The sequence below is a fragment of the Sylvia atricapilla genome, chromosome 3 (assembly GCF_009819655.1).
Source record: "Sylvia atricapilla isolate bSylAtr1 chromosome 3, bSylAtr1.pri, whole genome shotgun sequence".
NCBI lineage: Eukaryota > Metazoa > Chordata > Aves > Passeriformes > Sylviidae > Sylvia > Sylvia atricapilla.
Window position 1 is genome coordinate 14,007,139 of NC_089142.1, and position 23,339 is coordinate 14,030,477.

General features: G+C 37.6%; 1 protein-coding gene across 4 annotated transcripts in view; it reads left to right on the plus strand.

The window, feature by feature from the left end:
• ROCK2 (Rho associated coiled-coil containing protein kinase 2) overlaps positions 1-23,339 on the plus strand; it is a 113,727-nt gene that overhangs the window by 23,631 nt on the left and 66,757 nt on the right. For 3 of the 4 annotated variants that reach the window (XM_066314792.1, XM_066314793.1, XM_066314795.1), the window contains exon 2: positions 15,700-15,781. In XM_066314792.1, coding sequence (XP_066170889.1) covers positions 15,700-15,781 — 82 coding nt within the window. Of the gene's footprint in view, positions 1-15,147; positions 15,181-15,699; positions 15,782-23,339 lie in introns of those variants that run through there. The other variant, XM_066314794.1, reaches the window with a different exon arrangement.

Here is a 23,339-nt window from a genome sequence, read left to right on the forward strand (position 1 = left end):
CTTGTGATCCTGAAATCAGGGCTGTCCTCTTGGTAGAAGACTGGAGCTGAGTTTTTTCCTTTCACCTGTACCCCTAGTTTGTTGTTGTTGTTTGACTTGTACCCTACTCAGCCTGTGCTGTCTACCTGAAAAGCTTACCATTTGTCTGTGCTGTCACATCAGAGGTGCTGGTATCCCCTACTCTTGCTTTGTGAGCCTACTGGATTGCTTTTCATAGAATCATTAAGGGTGGAAAAGATCCTTAAGATCATCAAGTCTAATCACTAACCTAACATCAAAAAACTTCCATTTTCAGATTACTTCCCCCAACATTATTCTCATGGATGTAATGTGGGGAATTCTGGAAACAATTTGCAAATAATGAATCATATTCTGTGTTGATGTACATATACTGGTGAATGACCTGAAAGTCATCTATTTCACTGGCTCAACAAGAGACTTCGTGGCACATGGTTCTTTCGCTTGTTGATATTGGGAAGGACTCAGATAAGAAGTCGTCAAATCTGATTTAATTTATGATGCTTTGTGGACAATTTTTTTACATATGCATGTAGGATTAGCTGCAAAAAACTGAATGTGGTCCTTTTACTAAAGAAAATTATGAATAAAGATTGTGAAAGTCTAGAATTAGTTCTAGAATTTTGACACTAGTTTGAGAATTCTGGCACTAGTTTGTGTTACTAGGATTTTAGAATTTTACAGGAAAGAATTTTTTAAATAATTGGCTTCAGTTTCTCCAACATTATCAAACAGTGGTGTAGCTAGGGAGTTAAATTTCCATTTAATTAATTTGCCTTTTTTTTTTAAATAATTTAATACCGAATTTATCATACATTTTAGTAGTAATCAGAATTAAAGTCAGTACAGAAACTTTGGTTTATAATTGGAATTAGGCCATTCCGATTGAAAAAGCCATAATAATTTTAACTGCTCCTTTCTTCCTTTTGCCCAAATCTAAGTGATAATATTTAGAATTCCTTTCATAATGTGTTTGGAATGATGTTTGACATTTTCCTCTGTAATCCTGTTCTAGCTTTTCATCTTTTTAACTATTGACTATCTTTCTTGGCTGCATTATGTCTTCTAAAACTCTGGCCTGTTCTCTCTGGTCATTTTAATACTAACCTGGATTTTCAGTATCATGATTTACTGTAGAAACCTGTCTGTGGATTTTCTTTCTTTCTTCCAAATCCTTTGCATGAGCAAATGTGATCTTGTTGTCTTGCCAAACTTTCATCAATATTTTAATGATTAATAGTAGACCTTAAATATCTTCTAAATTAATGACTGCAGTATCTCCTAGCCTGTCTAGCACTTATTGCCTGTCCTTTGTAGAAGTTTTATGTGGCTGCTATTAGGCAAATAGAGTCATACGTGCTTTTCAAACAAGTTTCCATGACAGATTTGTTATTCAGATATATTGAAGTAACTGTGGGATCAAACAGAATAGTAGGGATTAGCTGCACGTTAATGAATTTTCACAAATAGTTGTTGTGGTAGTAACTAATTCAGAGTTTCTGAAAAGTAGATGTAAACATGGGTGATTTGAGCATATAATGAAGTTAGGTGTATGCTTTCGAAGAACTGAAATTATATTTTCAGGTCACTGAGTCATCATAAAGGATTACTGCTTCTAGGAGTTCTATTTTGGTATGTAACTGAAGTATTTCCACTGAGAGTGATGGCATTCTGAGTGAAGAGATGGGTTAAATATAGATTTGCATACTGTGTAGTATAGGGTGATATTAAAATTTAGAAATAAGTATTACAAGTTAAGCTGCATGGTGGGTCATTGCACCTCTAAGTGATGAAAATTAAAATGGGATCTTCTTATCTTTGACCTGTGTACCTCCATCTTCTTGATTTGTGAGAGGAAGTTAGGAATCAGGAACTCTCTTGAAGAGTAAAAGGTAGTAAAGGTGCATATCGACTTCAAAATGTGGTGGGTTTGGATGAGATTTTTTCTTGGGAGCTTGGAGACTTGTATGTCCATGTGAAAATCACATTATTCGTGGATAAAAGGTCAAGTGTGCATACAGAGAGCAAAACCTTTGATTTTACTTCATCCCTAATAAACAGAAGAGTGAGTTTACAATAGCTCAGGAATAACATCTGTACTGTGAAAAAAGGTATATTTGCTCTAATTTCAAGATTTTGCAATAGAGCTTGTGTTAGTAGAGATAAGTCTTTTTTGAGTTGGGTTTGAAAACTACTATTTCCTAGGTTGGCAAAATTGTGCAAATAACACTAGATTCAAAATTCAGATACTGAGAATTCAGATGTCTGGGAAAACAGACACTAGAGTTCTCTTAAAGATAAATCTTATATTTAAAGTATGGCCATAACTTGAAATTACTTTCACTCTTAGCAGTAAAAGTCTAAGGAACTTCATTATGATTTTAACTCTCTTCTAAGAGGACTACAGTTTACTTTGCCAATTTGATGTGATTCCTTTTCACAAATGCAAACAAAAAGATCTTGTATACATAAGCACACCCAATTGTTTGATTTGCACCTACAGCTGGAACATGGGAAGAGGAATGTTTTGGGAACTCGTTATGCAAATGCCAGACCAAGTGTCCCATTTTATTTCAGAGTTACCATCTAGAGTATTACCACAACAAATGGCCTTTTTTAACGAGAATGAGGTTTAACCAGCTGTAAAATTGATAATCAGTCATGGTATTTCAGAAACTGCAGTGTGAGTGGTTTTTACATTGTCTGTGCAGTAATGAAAAGTCAAGTTCCTAGCGCATTGAATGTACCTGAAAGTAGTTTTTAAGTTACCCAAGAGAAATTTTAAATACTGAATTTTGTTTGTGTTTATTGGTTTTTTGGTGGGTTTTTTTTTGTGTGTGTGTGTTTTTTTGGTTTTTTGGGTTTTTTTTCTTTTTTTTTTTTTTTTCCACTGAGCAAGAGGTGAAGTTGCATCCAGGAAAGAATGCACAAAGTGTTGCACAGCGACCCATTCCATGCTGGATTATCATGTTGAAGGGGAAGTGAAATAAGATTGGGCAGTCAACCTTTGTTCTATTTTATCCTCTAAGTTTTGATAATTTTTTTCATTCTAATATGTGTGTATGCAATTGTTCTGCCACTCCTAAGTGTAAAAGTTGGCTTAAAATAGATGCAGCATGACTTTAAAACATTACTAAATGGTACATTTTTTTTGTTGTTGTTGTTGTATATTTCAAAGATTAGAAAAATTGTTTTATTGCACAGGGCTGATACTGTTTCTGCAAGCTCATAACCTGCTTTGTAGCAGTAGCAGCTGATTTGGTTGTTGCCAGAGCTGACATTTGAATCCAGCTTCTGTTTTCTCACATTTCACGGAATTATTTAGATTGGAGAAGACCTCCAAGATCATCAGACTCCAACCTTTGACCAATCACCACCTCATCAACAATTACTCCTCCAGCCCCAAATTTCCAGGGTCCACTTTCAGGTTGGGAGGATGAGGCAAGATACAATGTACTGCTGGTTGCAGAATGGTTTATCTTTAGTATCTGTTGTTGAGACTCTTCTCTTTTTCCATGTATACTTTTGAGTTTGGCATTATATTCTCTTTTGTCCAGAGCATGTAATACTTAAGCTGAAAGAAACTTGTATTACTTCCATGTAATTATTTGTAGGGATGAAAGCAGCTTGTGTGAGCATGAAAAGACAGTTTCCCAAAGTAACAGCATGAAAGTGGATCACTAGATTGAATTAGGAGTTTTTCTAGCCTAACTTTGCTGTTCCCAGCAGTCGTCAATAGCTCAGAAGTGTCTGGGACAGAGTGCAGAAGAAGAACTCTGCCTGTTGAATTCCTCTCTCCCAACTTGGGGAGACGGGGCAACTCAGGGAATCTCCGAGGTAGATGTGGTGTTTTTCTGTCTCACAGCCCTTGACAGTTTTATCTCCCTTGAATCAAATAGCCTTCAGCCCAATGTAAACTCCCTGGCAGCAGAAACATCCCATGGCAATAAGTTCTATGATGTGAATAAACCCTTCCCTTCTGTTTTAAGTGTCTTGCATGCTGGCTTCATTTGCCTTCCATCTTCCTATTAATGGGAATCCAGCTAGCCAGGAAGTCTGAGTCACCACATACGTAGGAGACCAGGTTCCAGTTGAATGCCTGTGATACTGTCTGATGTTGTCTCTGCTTATTTCAATTTGTGCTTATCCATCAGGCGTCTCTTATCTTAGATTTGACTGCAATACAAAACAAAACAATCCTGATCTTCCACAGACAGGCCCTGGTCCGTGATCGATGACACTGTGATAATACAATTCACGATGAAATATTGTTTCAAAAATATCCTGTCAGCTCTTCTAACAGCAATGTCTAGCCAAATAATTTGTGGTATTTCTGGAGACCCTGTCAGTAAGTGAACTCTGATTGAAGCTATTTCCAGAATAGAATACAAATACCCATCATAGGATAATTTAGGATACAAAGGACCTATGGAGGTCTTCTGGTCCAAACTGCTGATGTGCTCATTATCAGCTTCGATTAGATGATGTTTAAGAATTTTGTTTGGAAAATAACTAAACGTGAAGATGCCATATCCTCTCTGGGAAACCTGTTCCAGCTTTTGACAATGGTGGAGAAAATGTTACCATATTGCCAATTTCGGTTTCCCATATAGCAACCCATGTCTGTTGTCTCTTGTCCTGCTTCTCTGCTACAGGGCCCACTGCTGACCCATGACCAGCTTTTTGTTCACCAGGACCCTTGGATCCTTTTCCCAAAACCTTTGACTAGCCAGCAAGTGCCAGCCTCTCCTGGTGTGTGGTGGTATTCCATCCCACATGTGGGGGTCTGTGTGTGTCACTGAACTGCGTGAGGCCCCTCTCAGCCCATTTCCCCCAGCCTTTCTGGGTCCCTCTGAACAGCAGCTCTGCCCTTCAGTGTATCAGCCACTGCCCCAGTTGTGTTATCCATCAGGTTGCTGAAGGTACACTGTGTCCTAGCTTTTGGGTCACTAGTAAAAACAAACAGTATTGGTCCCAGTATCGCTCCCATTATTAGTCCCTGGGGAATGCCAGTGGTCACCAGGTGCCAAGTTGGACTTGATTCTGCTGATCACAATGATACTTTGAGCCGGATGGTCCAGCCAGGTTTCCACCCAAGTGATTGTTTGTGTACCCAAGTGGCCCATACAATTACTGCGAGAATCTGTGTTGAATACCTTGCTGAAGTCTAGATAAACAATACTGCTCACACTTTGGGCACCAAAACAGTCATCTTGTTAGAGAAGACAAGTTGATTATATACAATTTACTTCTGATCAATTTATTCAGTTATCTTATTTTCCATTTAATTGATAATGATGTCCAGGGGCCTGAACTTAAATGGAATTTGGCCTGCTTTTCTGCAGGTCCTCCTTGTTGAACATGGGCAGAAAATTTGTCCTTTTCCACTTAACAGGAGACTCCCCCAGTTGTTGTGACCTTTCAGAAGTGGTAGAGAGCAGCCTGGTAAAGGTTTTAACTGGTTCCTTCATGCCCCTCAGATGGATCCTGTGAGGATGCCTGAAGTGGAGCTCTGTATGTCCCAGGGAACAACAGCAAAAAAGGCATGAAGTGCCCATCTTCTGTCCCCAGATCTCCTGCTGTACTGAGACAGTGTGACCCCATTTACTTTTTTTAGTTGCTGATTTATTCGTAGAAGCTTTTTTTCTTGTCCTTCACACCCTTTCAGTGTGAGAGACTGTGCATGTATGTGTGCATATTCTGGTTTTCAAGGGACAGAAATACTAAATGCTTCCCAGTTTAAGAGAAACAGGTTTAATCACAGTCATTCTGTGACTGTGGCATTCATGCTCCAAGTTATGCCCTTTTATGCACAGGATTTTTATCACTATCCAAAGTGACAGAATATGATTTTTTTATTATGGTTGTACGTGACATTTGAATATCTCACAGACACTGATAAGGTGATGTTTTTCCTGACTGAGGCAAAACTGAGGTGCTGTGTACAAACACAAATGTTTATTGCTTGTATATGTCTCTTCAAGCTGCAATAGTTTGGAGTTTTTTCTTGAGTGTCTTAATATTATGTAATGTTTATTTTTAAATACAGTTCCTTCTGATATAACTTGCAATTAGCATTAAAAGCTTCTGCAAACTGATTCATAAGGCAGAGGATATAACAACACCCACTGAGTGGAATTTATGGTTAGATAAACAGATCAGAAATCAAGAGCTGTTATTTTCCCAAGTTTGTGGTCAACTGTAATAGAAATTTTAAATTTTGTAATGAATTCATATCCTGGCAGCTTCTCAAACAAGGTTCTGCAGTTCCTTGATGTCCTAAACTTTACATAACTAGTTTTTAGTGACTAAAGAAATAACAGTTCTTCTATGACTAAACTAATTTATTGATGAAGTAGTTGAAAAACTCCTTCAGAAGAAATTTTTTGTTCTCTTCTGTGGCGCTTTGCATCACCTCCTCTTCAATGAAAGAAGCCCAAAGATCTTGATAAAGGCTACCCACAGCTTTGGGGGCAGTTGTTTGCAATGTGAAAGTCCTAACTAATCTTGTGGGAGAATAACTAATTAATATAGATTTGTGCCCTAAACAAACCTCTCACTCAGAAACTTGGAAAATGAGTAATTATAGCAGCAGATTGCAATAGGCATTCACCAGACTTGCTGAAGTAGGTCTTTCAAAACCTACAGATAGCAAGTTCTTGGCAACACTTCTTTTCTTCTGCTTTACTTCATACTTTTTTACAGTAAGAAATTCTTTATTCAAGGACTGTCTTTATCTTTGCAAGAACAGAAGTTTTTGGACTCGTTGATGCAAAAACTGATTTTAATGTTGCTGACCTGCCATATGCTCAGGTCAAAAGTAATTGTAGCATCACAGAATAACTCAGCTTTGAAGACCTCTGGAGGTCATCTAGGTTCAACCCCTGCTCAAAGTGGCTGCCTAATGTCTGTCCTGAGTCTCCTTTTTACAGAACAGCCAGTCATGTGGTGGAACAGGGTTTGTTTTTCTCCTTTTTTGGGGGAGGAGGGGGGAGTTTTCTAATGCATTTAGTTGGGCTTGTCAGGAGAGACAAACTCTATTACAGTCCTAGAGGCTGAGGCTATAGTTAATTAGAAGTGTTTTAAAGAATGATTTTAAACAGTTGCTGGTATTTTTAGTGCAGGGACATTTTATAATTTGTTCTGAATCAGTGACTACAAAAAAACCAAGTCGTTTTATAACTTGTAATAAATTATGCTTTTAAAGGAGGAGGGTGTTAGGTTTTTTCTTAATTTTTTTCAAGCCATGTTATTTGCAGCTCTAATTACTGTAATAGAGTTAGTTACAATTTTTGTTATTTACCCTAAAATAAGGGTCCTTTTTAGTTAGTAGATGGTCTACTTGCATCTTATTAGTAAGAATATGTAATATAATAAACCACCAGCATTACATGAAGGAATATATAGGAAATACATTTATCTGAAAGCAAGTTCACAGTGGAATTGAAGGGTGAGTGATTCTGATGGTATAACACACAATAGATAGTTGCTGACAGTAGCTTCACAGACTGAACTATCTGAGGTTACAAAAAAACAAATAGAATAATTTTCATGGAGAAGTGAGATCCTTAGTTAATATGGAACAAGGATGACCTTGTGGTCACAACATGATTTTAAGAATAGGCTGCACATCTGTCTCCATCCTAGAGCACAGATGAGGCTCCTGACCTTTTATCTGTGTTCCTGATGTTACCTCTTAGTCCAGCAGCTGTAGCCTTTGGAAGCCCTTTTTGGGAAAAAAGGAATGAGTAAAATGCTGTGTGTTGCATTTGGATTTTCTTGAAACAGTAGGTAATTCCATTTTTTCAGGATGTCAGAGAAACAATTCCAGGCATAGGTTTATTTTTTGTACATTTGTAGATAGTCTTTTTGCAGTTCTAGTACTTGGACTGTTTTGCTTGATTGCTTGGGCGAACTCTATCTGAGCTGGTGCATAAATGACTGAGGGAAAGTGACAGTCAAAATTACTGCTCTTGCTCTCTTGGTAAAGAGCAAAGATTGTTAATAAAGGCCTTGGAGATTTACAATGAATAGGAAATTATCTCTAGTGTCATTTTAACAGGTTTGTATTTCTGGGCTTTGGTGCACAATAATGTTTGAAAGCAGTGTGAATTCCAAAATCAAAAGTAGCTAAAGAACTTGGATATGTGCTGTGACTTCAGATGGAAGCAGATTATGTGGAAGTACTGAATTTTCCATGGCTACAGTGATAATCAGCAACACATGCAAGACCAGTTTTATTTTATTAAAGCTTAAAGAGATAATAGCAACAACCAATCTGGAGAAAAAAAAAAGTGCATTTTTGTAATGGTTAAGGTTTTTGGGTTTTTGAAGTGAATAATATTAACCTGTATTTTCAGAGCTTCTGGTTTTCTCCTTTTTCAGTCCTTTTTCTTTGACTGGATTTATTGCCTTTGTGTATTTCTTACAGTAATTTGTGAAGAGATTTTAGATAGGCTTGGAAGGAATTTTAGAGATCACTGCTAAAGGATCCACAGCTGGACCTACTGTAATAAATATTTCTCTAGCTTGTGAATCTCTTGCAAAGGTGGTTTCTCAAGTCCTCAACAAGCTGCATTATGTCAGTTTATCACTACTGCTATTTAGAACATTTTCCCCTAATCTGCTGCCTAATTTTTGTGCCTATTGCAGCTAATTTTTATGCTATTTTTGGGGAATGTGAGGAGTTGTCTATCATCACCATTGCTCATAACAGCCTTTTATGTTCTGAGAGAACTTGTCCTGATTCCTTAGGCTTACTTTTTTAAAGACTAAAGTGTCTGATCCTGGCAGCCCATTTTAGCACAAATTGCTTACCATTTCCCTGCTCTTGTTAACTTCTGTTCTTTTTCAGCTTGTCTTTTGCAGTCCTCTGTATAGGGATTCACAGAACTGGGCACAATATTCTGGCTTAGGCTCTACCAATATCAGTGAATGATTTCTGATCTTTATTTACAAAAGAATCTTAGTTCTCTCTGAGGTATTATCTAATGCACCTCCTGTTTATGCATCTTAGATTGGACTTCTAGTCTGCTATAACCCCATGTCATTTTCCATGATCTTCCTGGATCATGGTCATTTGGTCATTATTTCAATTTTTATATTCTGTGCATTTAACTTCTTTGAAAAGCCCTTTTTTTCCCCCTTTTTGTACTTTGAGTTGCATCTGATTGTATTTTTTCAGGGTTTTTTTCCTTCTTTTTGAGGTAATTTTGAGTGCAGTAAAAAGCCTGTGCTCAAAACTCCAAGCTTGGTATCATGAATTTATTTATTTTATTTGTAGTTCTTAATAGATCTGTTTCTAATTCTGTTGCTTTATTGTGGCAGTGAAAATATTCTGTGGAACTGAAACACAACAAACCCAAGGGAATTTCTTTTTGACACACTTTTCCAAGTCCTGATGATTACCAAACTCCTAATTATTATCTTCTGGACCTTTTTGCCATGATTTCCTGTACCTTTTTTTTTTTTTTTTTTACTTTGCTAATGTGAATGGTGAGTCTTGCCTTTTATTCCTATGTTAAGATGCTTTGCTTTATTGATTACTCCCTATAATCTGCCAGAAATCTTTTATATGGCACTGTTTTATCTTTGAGAAGAATACAAAAAACCTTGAAACCCTGGATCTCACATGTTAATCTTCTATGTGTTTACAAGATGATAAATGTCTTGTTCTAACTCTCCATCACCAAATATTCTGATCTGTAGTTTGGAAAACCCTCTGCCTTTTAATGGGAGTGCTTTGATTTACCCTTTTTAGTCCTACTTATCTGTCCTGTTCTAAGTTTTCAATGTAAATTGATTAGGACAGTCTCCTTAAATACTGAGAGTGAATTTCAGTGGATCTTGCTGTCCTCAGCACTTTTCTTCATGTATATAATCATTTTCTTTAGGATTTGTTTTCATTCTTATCTCAGAAAGCATAGAAAACTGAAACCCTCTGTGCATTCCTTGTTTTTTGTAACTCCTATTGGATATATTTTTATCATTCTTAATATAAAGTATCTTCCATTATTTTCTCTTGTCTCTTGTAAACTACAACTCATTTTACCCCTTTTGACTTCCTGATCATTATTTATATGCTTTTACTGTTCTATGGTGTTCCTTAATGTCCATCTTGATGCATCTTGAACAATTTTGTCATTATACTTTTGTAAGTATTTAGGAGGAAGTTGCTTTTGGGCTCTTACCATCAATCGTTATCATTACCCTTTCACCCTGTGCCTTTGAAATAGCAGGGGAAATGTATAAAACCATTAAAATATGCACATAAGATGCAGCACATAAGAGGGCATGTCTTGAGGAGTATTGCTTGTATGATGAAGAAAAATTTGCCTGTATTTGATAGCAGACAGTGTTAAAACCATTTCAGTATTTGTTTACCTTCATGTACAGAAATCAGACTGTAAGCCTGTTGTTAAGTATTTACATACTCATTTGTGCACAGTAGCTGCTTTTAGGTTTCTAAACTGTACATACTCAATACTGTTAAAAAAAATCTGTTAATTAATGTAAAACTGTTAAAAAACTAGAATAGCAAGACCTCCCAGCAGTAAGTGTCGGCTGCATTATCATGGCCCAGATTAATCCTTCACATACTGATTACTAATGCTTAAGTAAGAGAAAAATAAATTGCAGCATATCCTAGAGATCACTGAGCAGAACAGGCTTGGGAAAAGGCTGTATTTGCCTTGCATATGACCTTTCAGTTATTTTTCTTATTGTATGCTCTTACTGAGCTGTTCACCTTGCATACAAACGTAGCCTCTGTGCTATGGAAAGAAGTAATTGCTCAGGAAAGACCAGAATTATTTAAGGGTCCCACTGGCATATGGAGAACATAGTGGAGTCCTGGGGCAGTCCTGGGGAGTCCTTAGTCCTGGGGAAGACTCATTAGATGCTCACTTCCTGTGTTCGTAGATTTGGGAAGTTCTGCCTTTAAAAGCATTTAGGCTCAGTTAAAAAAAAAATGCAATGTGATGTTACAAGACTTTTCTATCCTTACTTTTTACTGCAGCATATTATATTAAATTTTATTTGATGATTTGGAAGAGGAAAGGAATATTGTTTTGTTATTCATATAAATAATGGTTTATTAAATTTTTCGTAGGATCTCATGGGTGTAAGTTGGAAGGGAACTCTGAAAGACAATCTATTTCAACCCCTTGTCAATGGGCAGGGGCATCTTTCACTAGATCAGGCTTTTTATGTTTATTGCAGGATTATGAATTGTTTTCTGAACTAACTGATACGTTTTCTGTTCAACTACCCACTGTAAGGCCGGATTTTTTTTTTTTTTCACATTATGAAAGTGAGGAATCAATCAAAATAGCCAAAGCTGCCTTTGACAGCCAGTGGAGTTTACATGCACATATCCATGTTAGACAAGTTCAGACAGTTATTTAATGTCAGAAACTCTTATGAACACAGAATGGTTTCATTTGGTGAGGGACTCTGTGGGATTGCCTGGAATTAATATTAAGCTCATTACTGAGAAGCTACTAGTATTTTTCCCTATTACTGACCCTTCTGTCAGAGAAGCTTCCTGTATTTCATGACCTTTTCTTGCCTTTTTTTCCTTTTGTTCATTCAGGTTGCTAAACAGTGCAAACTGCTTGCTGGGAAAGCCAAGATACATGTTGTCCACAAAGGGTGACTGCTGTCAGAGTGGGATAAACTCTGCTCCTGTCCTCCTACCCTCTGTAGTAGGAGGGTGTTGCAAAAGTATCAAGTTTGGCCTTTTCTCTTGGAAACCATTTCAGCCTTTGCCATCAGCAAAAGGCTTTTGATGGGGGCAGATCTGTCTTTGCCAGTGATACATTTGCTTGGAAGCTGCTATTTTTGGCCTGTTAGCTGGGAGTCTTTTGTAAGAGCAGAAAGCGGAAGTGAGCAGTGAAATCCCTTTAATAGCATATTTCCTGGTTGAAGTGACTTATCTGTGAGGCCGAGACAGAGGAGACGTCATTTCCTGGATTACTTCTCTTCAATCCCAACTGTCTGTTTTACTGCATAATTTTTTGACCCAGCTTCTTAATTGTAGTGAATTTTTCTGTTAAGTCGTATAAACCAGGTCTTTCAATAAAAATGTAAAGCTTTAAGGAAACAATTTTGGCAAAATGCTAGTGTGCAAGACAGATTTTTCATAAATTACATGTTGATATGAACTTGAAATCTCTTACCTTGAAATTTTGTTTAAAAGCTTAAAATCTTGTCTTTGAAAGAGTATGATAATAAGATTTGTTCACAGGGCTAAAACAGGTTTGACACACTTTCTGTTCCTTGTGGTGACAATACTGATCACCTTTCTTTGACACCAGCTGTATCTGGCTGTGTTCTAGAGTTAGGACACTTCCAAAGAGCTAAAATAGTCAGTTGTGCTGTTCTCAAATTTCCTTTCATTAATAACTACTTGTGGAATTTTTTACCTGGAGCCCATGAAAAAGAGGCAAAAAGAGCTAATTAAGAACTAGCTGCAAATGTGATTCTCAGTTTGTATAGGCCACAAAAAAGCCATGGAATCAGATGACATGGGAAAAAAGTGACATCTGAAATTATAATATACAGTTCAGCTTAAATTGGAACTTATGATTGACTTGAACCTTTTAATCCAATGTCACTAAAATTTTTGTTGACGACAATCATTCTTTCACCTGATGTTTTGCATAAGATAGAAGTCAAGTACACTATATATGGGTTTCTTGGTCAACCACTAAAATATTTTCACATGAAAAGACATCAGGTGACCTCACCTCTGTTTCCCTTCGAAACAGGAAGAACAAAAATATGCTCTGCTGATTTTTGTTACCACAGACTGCTTTTACATCTCTCTTAAAATGGCTACCCAGTTGTTAGTGATCATGAGACTATTTTCCCAGTAGCAGTGAAAGAAGAATGTTGGAGTTCAATGTAGGCTGCCATCTAATTGGAATTGATACTTCACTGAGCTAGGTAAAATCCTAAAAGGTGGCCAGCTGTTCCCATCAAGGCATTCAGTATGGTCCTTCTCTACATGTCACAGGGTGAGGATCCATATTGCTGCAGATAGAGTGTGCTGCAGAATAAGATACCCTTGTTTGAAAGTGATGTTTGCCAAATCAAGGATAGTAGGGATTTCTATTATGCTATTTTGCAGGAAGTCATCTAAAATTAGTACTTTCTGTTGGATTTGTCCAGATTATTGGGCATTACCTGTGCAATTCATGTAGTGAGTAATCCATACGTATATAAAAACTTTGTTATTTGGTTTTATTGTCTCTTCTGTAAGAGTGTCATGTAAATTTGTAGTAAGTCTTCTCTTACTCTGAAAGATGAGTATGATGTCCTAGTGCATCACTTCTTTCTCCTTAATGTGTCTCGCAGCAACTGTTATGATCAAGGCTGAAATAATTCCTAAATTTACTGTTATTAAAGCAACTACTGTGCCTTCTTGATTGACCTTCTCTTTGCTTATTTACACTGTCTTATGCTTCTTTCTGGTAGGAAGTTCTAAAACTTGATGTGTAAGACCATCGTAACAGTTAAGGTTATAGAGTCAAGAGTAAAATTCCACCTTTTTGCTGTGCAGCAGTACAAATATTATAGGTGTCACAGAATGTTTGAGGTCGGCAAGGACCTCTTGATACTGTCTAGTCTTAACACCCTGCTCACTGCAGGGTCAACCAGAGTAGGTTGCCCAGGACCGTGTCCTGTCAGATTTTGAATATCTCCACTGGTGGAGACTCCACAGCTGCTGTGGGCAATTTTTTCCAGTACTTGACCACTGTCACAGGAAGACAGTGGTGTTCAAATAGAATTTTGTGTGGTTTACCGTATTTCCATTCTCTCTTGTCCTGTCAATGAGCAGTGCCTTTTCTTCAGTCCTTCCCGTCATGTACTTTACAGACACTGATGAACTCGCCTGCCCTGAGTCTTCTCCTCTCAGGCTGCAGAGTCACAGCTCTTTGAGGCTCTTCTTGCAGAAATGCATCAGTGCCTTAATCTTACCAGCCCTTTGCTGGAGTCACTCCAGTAGATCCCTGCCTGTGATGATTTTGGAGTGAACACTGCACTCCAGGTGGGACCTCATCAGTGCAGGGTGGAGAGGAACCTGCTGTTCACCAGGGCCCTCAGGTGCTTCTTTGCAAAGCTGCTTTCCTGCTTGTCAGGCCACAGCCCATTCCTGATACCTGGAGTTTTTCCTCTCCAGCAGCAGGACTTGGCTTTTCCCCTCAGTGACCTTTGTGAAATCCTTCTCTGACCAGTGCAGGGGTGCACTGCTGGTGACTGGCTCCGAGTGGACTTTGTGCCACGGATCAGTCTTCTGGGCCGAGCCTTTCAACCAGCTTTTAATCATTTGTCTAACCCATACTCCATCAGCAGCTCTGTGACACTTTACAAGACACTTTCATTTGTTAGAAGATCATAAATAAATAAATAAATTCTCTTCGTTTTGGAAATGGTCTTAACCATTAATGTGTTTTGGTATTGCCACAGATGAGGTGGTCTTATTTTTGTATGAGCTTATGTAGGACAAAGTGGCATTCAAAATGCATTTAATACTCTTAAGCTTTGCCTTTGAATCCCTGCAGACATTTTATTAAAAAGAATATAATAATTTTAGTAATATTTGCAATAAATTATACCTTCCCAGATAATAAAAATTATAAAATCAGCAGGTTGTTAGCTATAACCTCAGTTATTAAGACTGAAAAGCTGTCTAGTTCTGTTGGCTGCTTATTAATAAACATGATGTGGTCTCTGACTTAAATCTCTGTGATGCCCTGTCAAGGCTCAAAAACCTGAAAAAGCAGTCTCAGGATTTTGTTCTTAGGGCAATGAATAAAGCTGCCAGTTCAGGCTGAGCACTGGAGCTGCTGACAGTAATTGGTGTCTCAGACTCCTCTTAGTATCTGAAAATAATTTTTAGTTTTATTTGTCCCTGTGTAACTGGAAAGGTCTTTGTGTTTGAAGAGTAATTTTCTAAAGTTTTTTCCAGGTTGCAGAAAGGTGGAATTGAGTAAAGTCTTGTATCAGGCATTTAAAATACTATTTTTAGTTTAGTTATGGTGATCTCATCCCTTGCCATTTTAGGAGTCTCAATTGTTTTCTGCTGAGGCATTGATAATGGGTAGCAGAATGGCATGTGGAGTTCTGGCTCATCTTCTGTTGAGTCACTTAGAAAAGGTATTCTAGTCTTGTGAGCCTGAATTACGTGGTGAATTGTCTTCGTAAGTTTAGATCACGTCTTGCTTCCAAGAAAAATGTGTGGTTGGTTTTTGAATGTCCAAAATGAGAAGGTAGAGAGGCTTTGATCAAAGCTATAATATGAATATACAAACATAACGTCTTTGCAGGAAAAATGTAACAGAAGTAAGAAAAATGGATTGACTGAACTCAGTATCTTAAATCAGTGTTTAATGAGTAAGATTACTTACTGATTAAGATTAAAACTACTACTCCAGTTTAAGTCCCAGTGCCACTAATCAGTGGTAATATAGCTGTACTGTTTATAGAACTTGGAGCCAGCCAGTGTGTGTTGGCTCCTCTGCTGGTTTATAAACATACTTGAGAGCTTGTTTGATTTGCCTACTAGGAATGTAATGCATGCTTGAATAATATATAATCAGTCTCAGTGCAGCAATTTTAGGAAAGTTGTTAATTAAGATTTTAGAACTCAATTAACTTTTTTTTCTTTTTTCTCAGGACGGCTTGAATTCTTTGGTCCTTGATCTGGATTATCCAGCGCTGAGGAAGAACAAGAACATTGATAATTTTTTAAATAGATGTAAGTGGCAAGTAGCCCTTAAACAATTACATTATTGTGATCTCAATCATAAGAATTTGAGTGGTCAGAAATGCATTGCCTGTGGTTATTCTATTAACTTTTATAACTCTTGAGTTTCAGAAAGCTTTGGAGGACCATTTATTACAGAGAGAAATTTCATTTTAGGGAGTTATATTGTGAAAATACATTGGAAAATACCAGATTTTCATTTTCCTAAATACAGTTGGAAAAATGCTTTTATGTTATTTTCTTATCTTACATATGTGTAGCTACATAACTTGCTAAGTATATCCTAGTTATTATTCTTCAGAAATTCATTACTCTGAATGTCAACATTGTTTATATAGTCATATTTAACAGAGAAGCCTTTTGTGGGTTTTTAAAACTAAATTGTTATACCTTAAAATCTGTTGGTTAATTTTTGAATCTTTGCATAAATGTTTGTGATTCTCACCAAATTAATTTCAGACAGGATCTTGGAGTTTATTAAGCATATGATTCTTCATCAGAGTAGCTGTATATTGTGGTTTTAAAGTGTTTTCTATTCATGTATATTAGCAGAATCTTTTTTCTTGTAAAAATAGCAGACTATTTGTTTTAAAACGTCATTTGCAGTGAGTAAGCCTTCTTGGAATAACAATGCTTTGTAGTGAGCTTATTTTGAGATTTTTTTTTTTTAAAAACTTTTCTATTGCATAGGTTGAGGTTAGGTTACTGCAGATGCAGTCTTATCAGCAACTTCTTTTAAATTCTTTACTCCTAAGAGCTATATGTGTCTGCCCTCTGTTGCCCTGAGACTCCTTGGAATATCCACTCAGACTCCTCACTTAAAAAGTGGCTGGTGTAGTAATTTGTGGTGAGTTCTTTGGAATGCAGTGCTTCTCCATGAGGTTTAGCAGAGCCCTGTAGATGGACATACAGCTATTACAGTTGCCAGTAAAGTCTCATTTGGAGAAGTCACTTAAAATGCAGTAAATAAGAAACCAGATTAGGACATAGAGGCATACCTTGGGATTATTTTCAGTTTGAGTTCAAAGGAATTCAAGCAGATATTTACAAAAGAAGGGGTCTGTAACAGCATTTTAGGTATCTTTGTTATTTGCAACTAAGCATTTATATATGTAAAGTGAGGGGAGAGCCCTATGAAAATAAATCAGTAGCATTTATCAGCAACTTCTATGAGCTGGTAGTATTTGCTTTTGAATTACTAGTTTTGCAGTAGAATAAAATTAGAAGCATCTCTCTGATCAGAAGACCAGTTTCTTTTGACTATTAGAAATAGTAGCTGTGGGAAAACAATTTAACCTCAGGAACAGACTGGGGTTTTGTTTGTTATTTGATTGGTTGGGTTTTGTTTGTTTCCTTGTTTGTTTTCTGCCCCATAACATTCTGGCTTCTGTCTCCCTTTTTTCAAAGGCTATTACTCCTTCTCCTCCTCTAGGTTCTCTCTCATTGTTATAGTAAATATTTTTAAGTATCTTATGTGACCTAGAGGCTAGCAGTAATGTCAGAAGCATTAAAATATACTTTTGTTCACAATTTTATTACTGCCTTTTTGTTGTTACAGCAGCTGACAGTATACAGTTGAAGTAGTTAGATACTAGTTAAAAGAATTTTGAGATGTGTTGCAAATAAAATCACAGTAATTAATAGTTTTCAAGGGTGCACTTCATCTGTTGAACTTTAAATAACGCAACACCTGACTAATTTGGCCAACATATCATGTGACAGTGCAGCTTTCTTGGGAATCACACATGTAACTTCTCTCCTGTTTCTGTTCTGACTGGGAGAGCATAAAAACAGTGCTGCATATCTTACGGGATTTACACTTAGGGGAAAAAAATGAATTGTGATATGAGAACTTTGTAAACATCTGAGGCTGGTAATATTCTGATATTGCAAAAGAAAGAATCAATCCTGCCACAGTGATTTATTTCAAAGTCATTCCTGACACAGGTGGTTTTATGGTTCGTTGTATACCACACAGGGGAACTGGGCAGAATTAATGCAGAGAGTCGGGTGGTTCATTTTTCTTTTTATTAAAACTAGTCAGGCAAAAGAAAAGCAAAGACCAGTTTCTGACTTTCATTTCACTTCACTGATACTTGTGCTAGCACAAAATGAGCTACTCAGGTACAGGAAAAAACAGGACAAAACTGGGTTTTTGTTGACATTGCCATTTTATGCAATTTAAAATTGCTAAACTCATAGCTCAGGTCTTCTTGGAAACTGTTCTGCGGGTAGCAAGTTTCACTGGAAAGAGTGTGGCATGTGGTTCCTGGAGCCTCTTGCCACCTTGGGCTTGGAAGAAAAGTTGAGAACTGTATTGAGAATTTATGGAACTGTAAGTTGCTGCTTTCTTAGGGTAAGGAACAGTGAGTTCTTGTCTCTTGTGATTTTTCTCAGCATCTGAAGAACTGTCGCAAATGCCCAGCTGAGAACTACTGTCAAAAGGTTCTGACAAACTCTGCTGAGCAGTCTGTGCTGGGGGCCTGGAGCTTGCATCTCTCCCTAAGGCTTCCTGAGGCAAGCATGGAGAGGTGGCAGGGCCTCCTGTGAGTTACACTGTGCTTCACAGTGAGGCAGCTAAAGCACAGTCACTGCGGCTGTTTTCATCCATATTGCACAGGTCCGCAGAAGTTGTGGAGAACACTAAATAATTATCACACTGTCAGTCAGTTTAATCATTTAATTCTTCCACAATAACACTTTGAGAAAGGAATTTTTTTTCCCCCACCACATTCCCAGGGGTTTGCATATACCCTACTTCCAACCTACATCAAGTCATTGCTATTCAGGTTAATATTTTATTAATAGCTTATTTTAATTCTAAAAAGAAAATAGCTTGCACTTCAGCTGAGACATTAATTTATGTTCAGCTCAACTCATAATTGCAAACTGAAACTCATATGTTTCAACTATTTCACAAAGGCAATTTATTAATTGTCCATACCATAGGAGTTTAGTGTATTCTGTTTCTGTGACCACTCCACAGAAGCAGCCTCTTCACTTGTTTATTATGAAAGAAATTCTTTAATTGCCTGCTTTGCCTTACTCTTCTGATTTCTTGCCACTTTCTCTAAGGTATTGAAACAAAGGGGAGGCTGTGTTTGTTAGAAGAGGCACATTAAATATCTCACATAATGCAACCATTCCTTTTTAGTCTTTTCTTTCCTTTTCCGTGGCTTTTATCAACTGTTGGGATTCTGATTTAAATTGCTGTGTTTTTTAGAGTATTCATGGAACAGAAAAGCATAATGTAATATTTAATTCCCAAAACAATGAGAGGAATCTCATAGTCCTCTGAGAGCAAAAACTAATTTGCTTATTTTAGAAAAGAAAGCTGAGTTTTTTCAGCATGGGCTTGGTGTAACAAATCTTCCTTGGTCTTTTTCTCTTCTGTCATCCAGGCAAAGACAATAGGTTGAGTAAATTCTTCCAAGTCAATATTTCTGCCGTGTAAGATTTGCCAAGTGTTGAATCACATCTTAGTAGCTTGTGCCTTTTTTGGTGGTCTCTCATTCAGATGCAACTTAGTCTTAAATAGTTAAATAACAGGTTTAAGCAATAGTTGAAAACATTTAATCATTTATAATCTTATCATCGTGAATAGAAGGGCATGAAGAATGGAGTTTGAGTAAATCCACACAGCAGCACAGAGAGTGGTGCCATCAACAGGCCTAGTACAACCCAGAAGTCTTAACTCCCTAAATGGATCAGTGATTTTCTATACATTATTCAGCATCACTCAAGAGTTGGAAACTAGTGTTGTTAAAATGATTTGCTGATGTTATGTTGGTTGGCAGACTTGTAGAGTGTAGTGACAGTGGATGTATTTGCAGTAGAACAGACTTCTGTAGAGATGTGGCACCTGTGCACCAGTTTTTCTAGAGTCCCTGAATAAACTCCCTGAAAAGTTCGTTTGGCCCTTTTCCTCTCCAAGCAGACATGGCTTACTTGGAAGATGTATCTGTTAAGATTAATTTCTTGCAAAATCAACAGTTCTGGTTCTTTCCCTTGCATTTTGTTATGTCATTTGAAGTTGCTGAGTCCTGCCCAGCCGTGTGGTTACCAAAAGAACGTGTTATCTGATGTGGTGTGAGTGCCTTTCCAGGGCTGCAGCTCTGTGTGCTCTGGCTTCCTGTCAGCACTCATGAAATGTCGGATGTCAACAAGAATCTTAGAAATTTAGTGCACTATAGAACTTCCACTGAGTTAAGGAGCTAATTGCTTCTCTGGTTTTCTCTTGGCTTCTCTAAGGCAGCTCCCTGCCAGGTCTTTGCAGTCGCCTCAGCAGGTTGGGCTCCAGTTCCATTCTTAATGAGATTGTTCTGGTAGGAGTAGGGATGGGAGAGGTATCAAATAACCAACTTTCCCAAGCAGAGCGTGGAAGCCACAGTGTGTAAGACGGAATGTCTTAGATGTATAAACAAGTTATATGTCAGTGTCATTAACCACATTCCCTTTTGGGTACTTGGTAGATGGAAAGCAGTTCAGCCTGCCATCAGGCTTATTTTCATTACATTAGAGATGTGTTCTCTGTAAGCTGGAGGGCTGCTGCTTTCTGTTTCTCTGTGTTCTGCTCTTTTCCATCTATGCAAGAGAACATACTTCTCATGTTCCTCTTTTATTTCTCTGAGGGAGGAAGCATTGCCCTGTCTGGAGCTGTACCCTCTAATTCCTCTTGATTCTGCAAGGTCTCCAGCAGCAGCTTGTTCTTCACACACCTTTGACCAGACACTATGGATGCACCCCTAATTACTTCAGTCTTTCTGTTGTGCTTTCTGTTTGGTTTTGTTCAGCTGTGGGATTGCAGCACTTCCTGGCTGTACTTCAGTTTAACTTCTGGCTGGACTTCTGCCTAGGGCAGCAACTTTTGACTTAATGCACTCCATAGCAACACTCATTGACTGACTGTGTCTGATCTGTGGGGTAAAATTGCACTCCCTTGCAATTTTATTTATCATACATACACTCCCCAGAACTGCTTGATGTACATTCTGGTTTTTTTTAAAGAAAATAGACTGCATATGAACTTTTTTTTTAACCCCAAAAGGCATAAAAGTTTGGGATTTTCTTTCCTCATCGTTCCCCTTTACTCTCCTAGACAGGTATTTTTTCTATTTTCACAAACATTTACAGCCTTCAGCCACATTCTTGCTGCCAGCTGTCAGTGACTGATCCAAACGCTATACCCTTTCAGAAAGAGAAACTTCATTTGTTTAAAAGCTATAGTGCCATTTTAAAATAGTAAATCAAAAGCTGTCTTTAAAGACTGTTTGTATCTAGCATTCCTGTTCCTTCCTGTGTTAAAGAAGAAAACTGAGTCATAGGTGATGGTATTCTCATGTTTTAGGACTTTCACTCAAATGTCACAATATTTCTATAAGATTCCATTGCATCCTGCAGCTGGGGAGTCCTTCTTTTAAACATAACATTTTTCTTCTGCTGGGCTTTGTGCTGTTGCAAATTCATGAGATGTATGCACAGATGCCAGAATTTTCAAACTCATTTGTGTGAAATGTGAAAATTCAGACCACTATAAAAAGGCTGCTGTTGGAAAGGTCTTCTGCACCCTGAATTAGATCATGTTATGTGATACATGAACTAAATCTTACAATCCAGTATGTTGCAATTATGATGTGGCTTCAGGGTTAATCTAAGCTTGCCTTCTTGCATCCCAGTCTTTTGTTTCAGGTTAGTTCCATGCATTGATTATATGTTTTATATCTGTCATATTTTATGCCAAAATAGACAATCCATCTGTGTAACTAATACTTTGCCAGCACTTGCATCCCTCTGTGGTATTATTATTAACAGAGATTATTAAATTTTAGTAAAAGGAATTAGGAGGAATGACCTCATTGCTCTTTAAAGAGGGGGAACGTGGAGAGAGAGGGGCTGAGCTCTTCCTGGGATGCAGTGACAGGATATATGGGAATGGTCCAAAGCTTCACCAGAGGAGATTCAGACAGGACATTGTGAAGCATTTCTTCACAGAGAGTGGTCAGACGCTGGAACAGGCTTCCTTGAGAGGCAATCAATGTCCTGAACTTGTCTGTGTTTAAGACGTATTTAACAACATTTAACTGTTGGTCAGCCCTGAAATAGTGAGACAATGATGGTTACTGTGGAAATAGTGAGGCAGTGATGGTTACTGTGGAAATAGTGAGGCAGTGATGGTTTCTGTGGGACCCTTTGAGCTGAAGGGCTATAGTCTGTTCTATTCTATTCTATCTTTTAGCAAAGCAAGTAGGATTTCTCCATTCTCAGCATTTCACAGGGATGATAAAACTAGTAACTCCTCAGTTGTTTCATATGGTTTTTGGTTTTTCATTGCTTGTTTGCATTATTTAATGCTTGAAGAGTTTCACTGGAGCCGTAGTAACTTTGTTGATAGTTTCTACCTTCTACAGAAGTATTCATGTGAGCTTCTTCTCAAAAACTGAGCTGCTTAAAGCTACACACTACTTTTCAATGTGTTTAGATCCCTTCTTATTTCACATATTTGAAAACACTGAAACATGTCAGAAACATTTTAAAATAACTCACATCATTCCCATGTCTCATGAGATGGAACATTGTATTCAAACATGTAACTGCACATTCTCTGTGACTTGAAGTTTGCTGATACTCTTTCTCTACTGCTGTTTCCTGTGAATTTGTATATATCCTCCTTGTCTAGTACCAGGGCTTGTGATCTGCAGTTTACTTCCAAACACAGCATTCCCTCCACAATTTGCAAAATTAAGTCACATTATTAACAAAAATAATAAACTTGGTGTGGGCACAGTTGCTTTCATATGCTTTTAGTCTAGGCCTTCATCGTTCAATATACAAACAACATCACAATTCTCTTAAATTCTCTTCCTGTTGACACTGAATTACTTCAGTCTTATTAGTACACTGAATGTAGCAGATTTGTTTACTTATGGAGATTTTAATTGCCTCAGTCCTTGCAACTTTACTAGCAGATCATTCCCCCATGGTAACATTAATCTTTCCCCTTCCCTGTTGCACCCAGTCTTTTCCTTAGAAGTAACTTACAGTTGCACTTTTGCGTTCCACAGGTTAGGAAGGATCTCTGGAGGCCACCTGGTCCAACTCTGCTCAAAGTCAAACCAGTGTGATGTTCTATCAGATTGTTCAGGTTCTTGTGCAGCTGAATTTTGAGAATTTCTGAAGGTGGAGGTTTTTCAACTCCACTTGGCAGTCGCACCTTTGCCCAATTCTTACTATTCTTTTCTTACAATATAGGAGTTCTGGGATTTCATCTTGTCTCGTGACTCTTGTCATTTCACTTTGTACCCCTCAGAGGTAAAACCTCTTTTCAACTTTAGTTGAGGCCAATCATTTATCCATCCCAAACCAGAACAGTTTCAGTTCTCTCAGCTTCTCTTGAGCATCATGTGAGCATCTTGGTTGTCTTCCATGAAGCTAGGGAATGTTTGGTATTTTTTGTGCACCAAGGACCTCAAAGTTAGAAATAATATTCCATATTATTAAATGACAGATAAGGGAGGAAATCTACTTTCCTCACCATACTGGCTGTGCATTT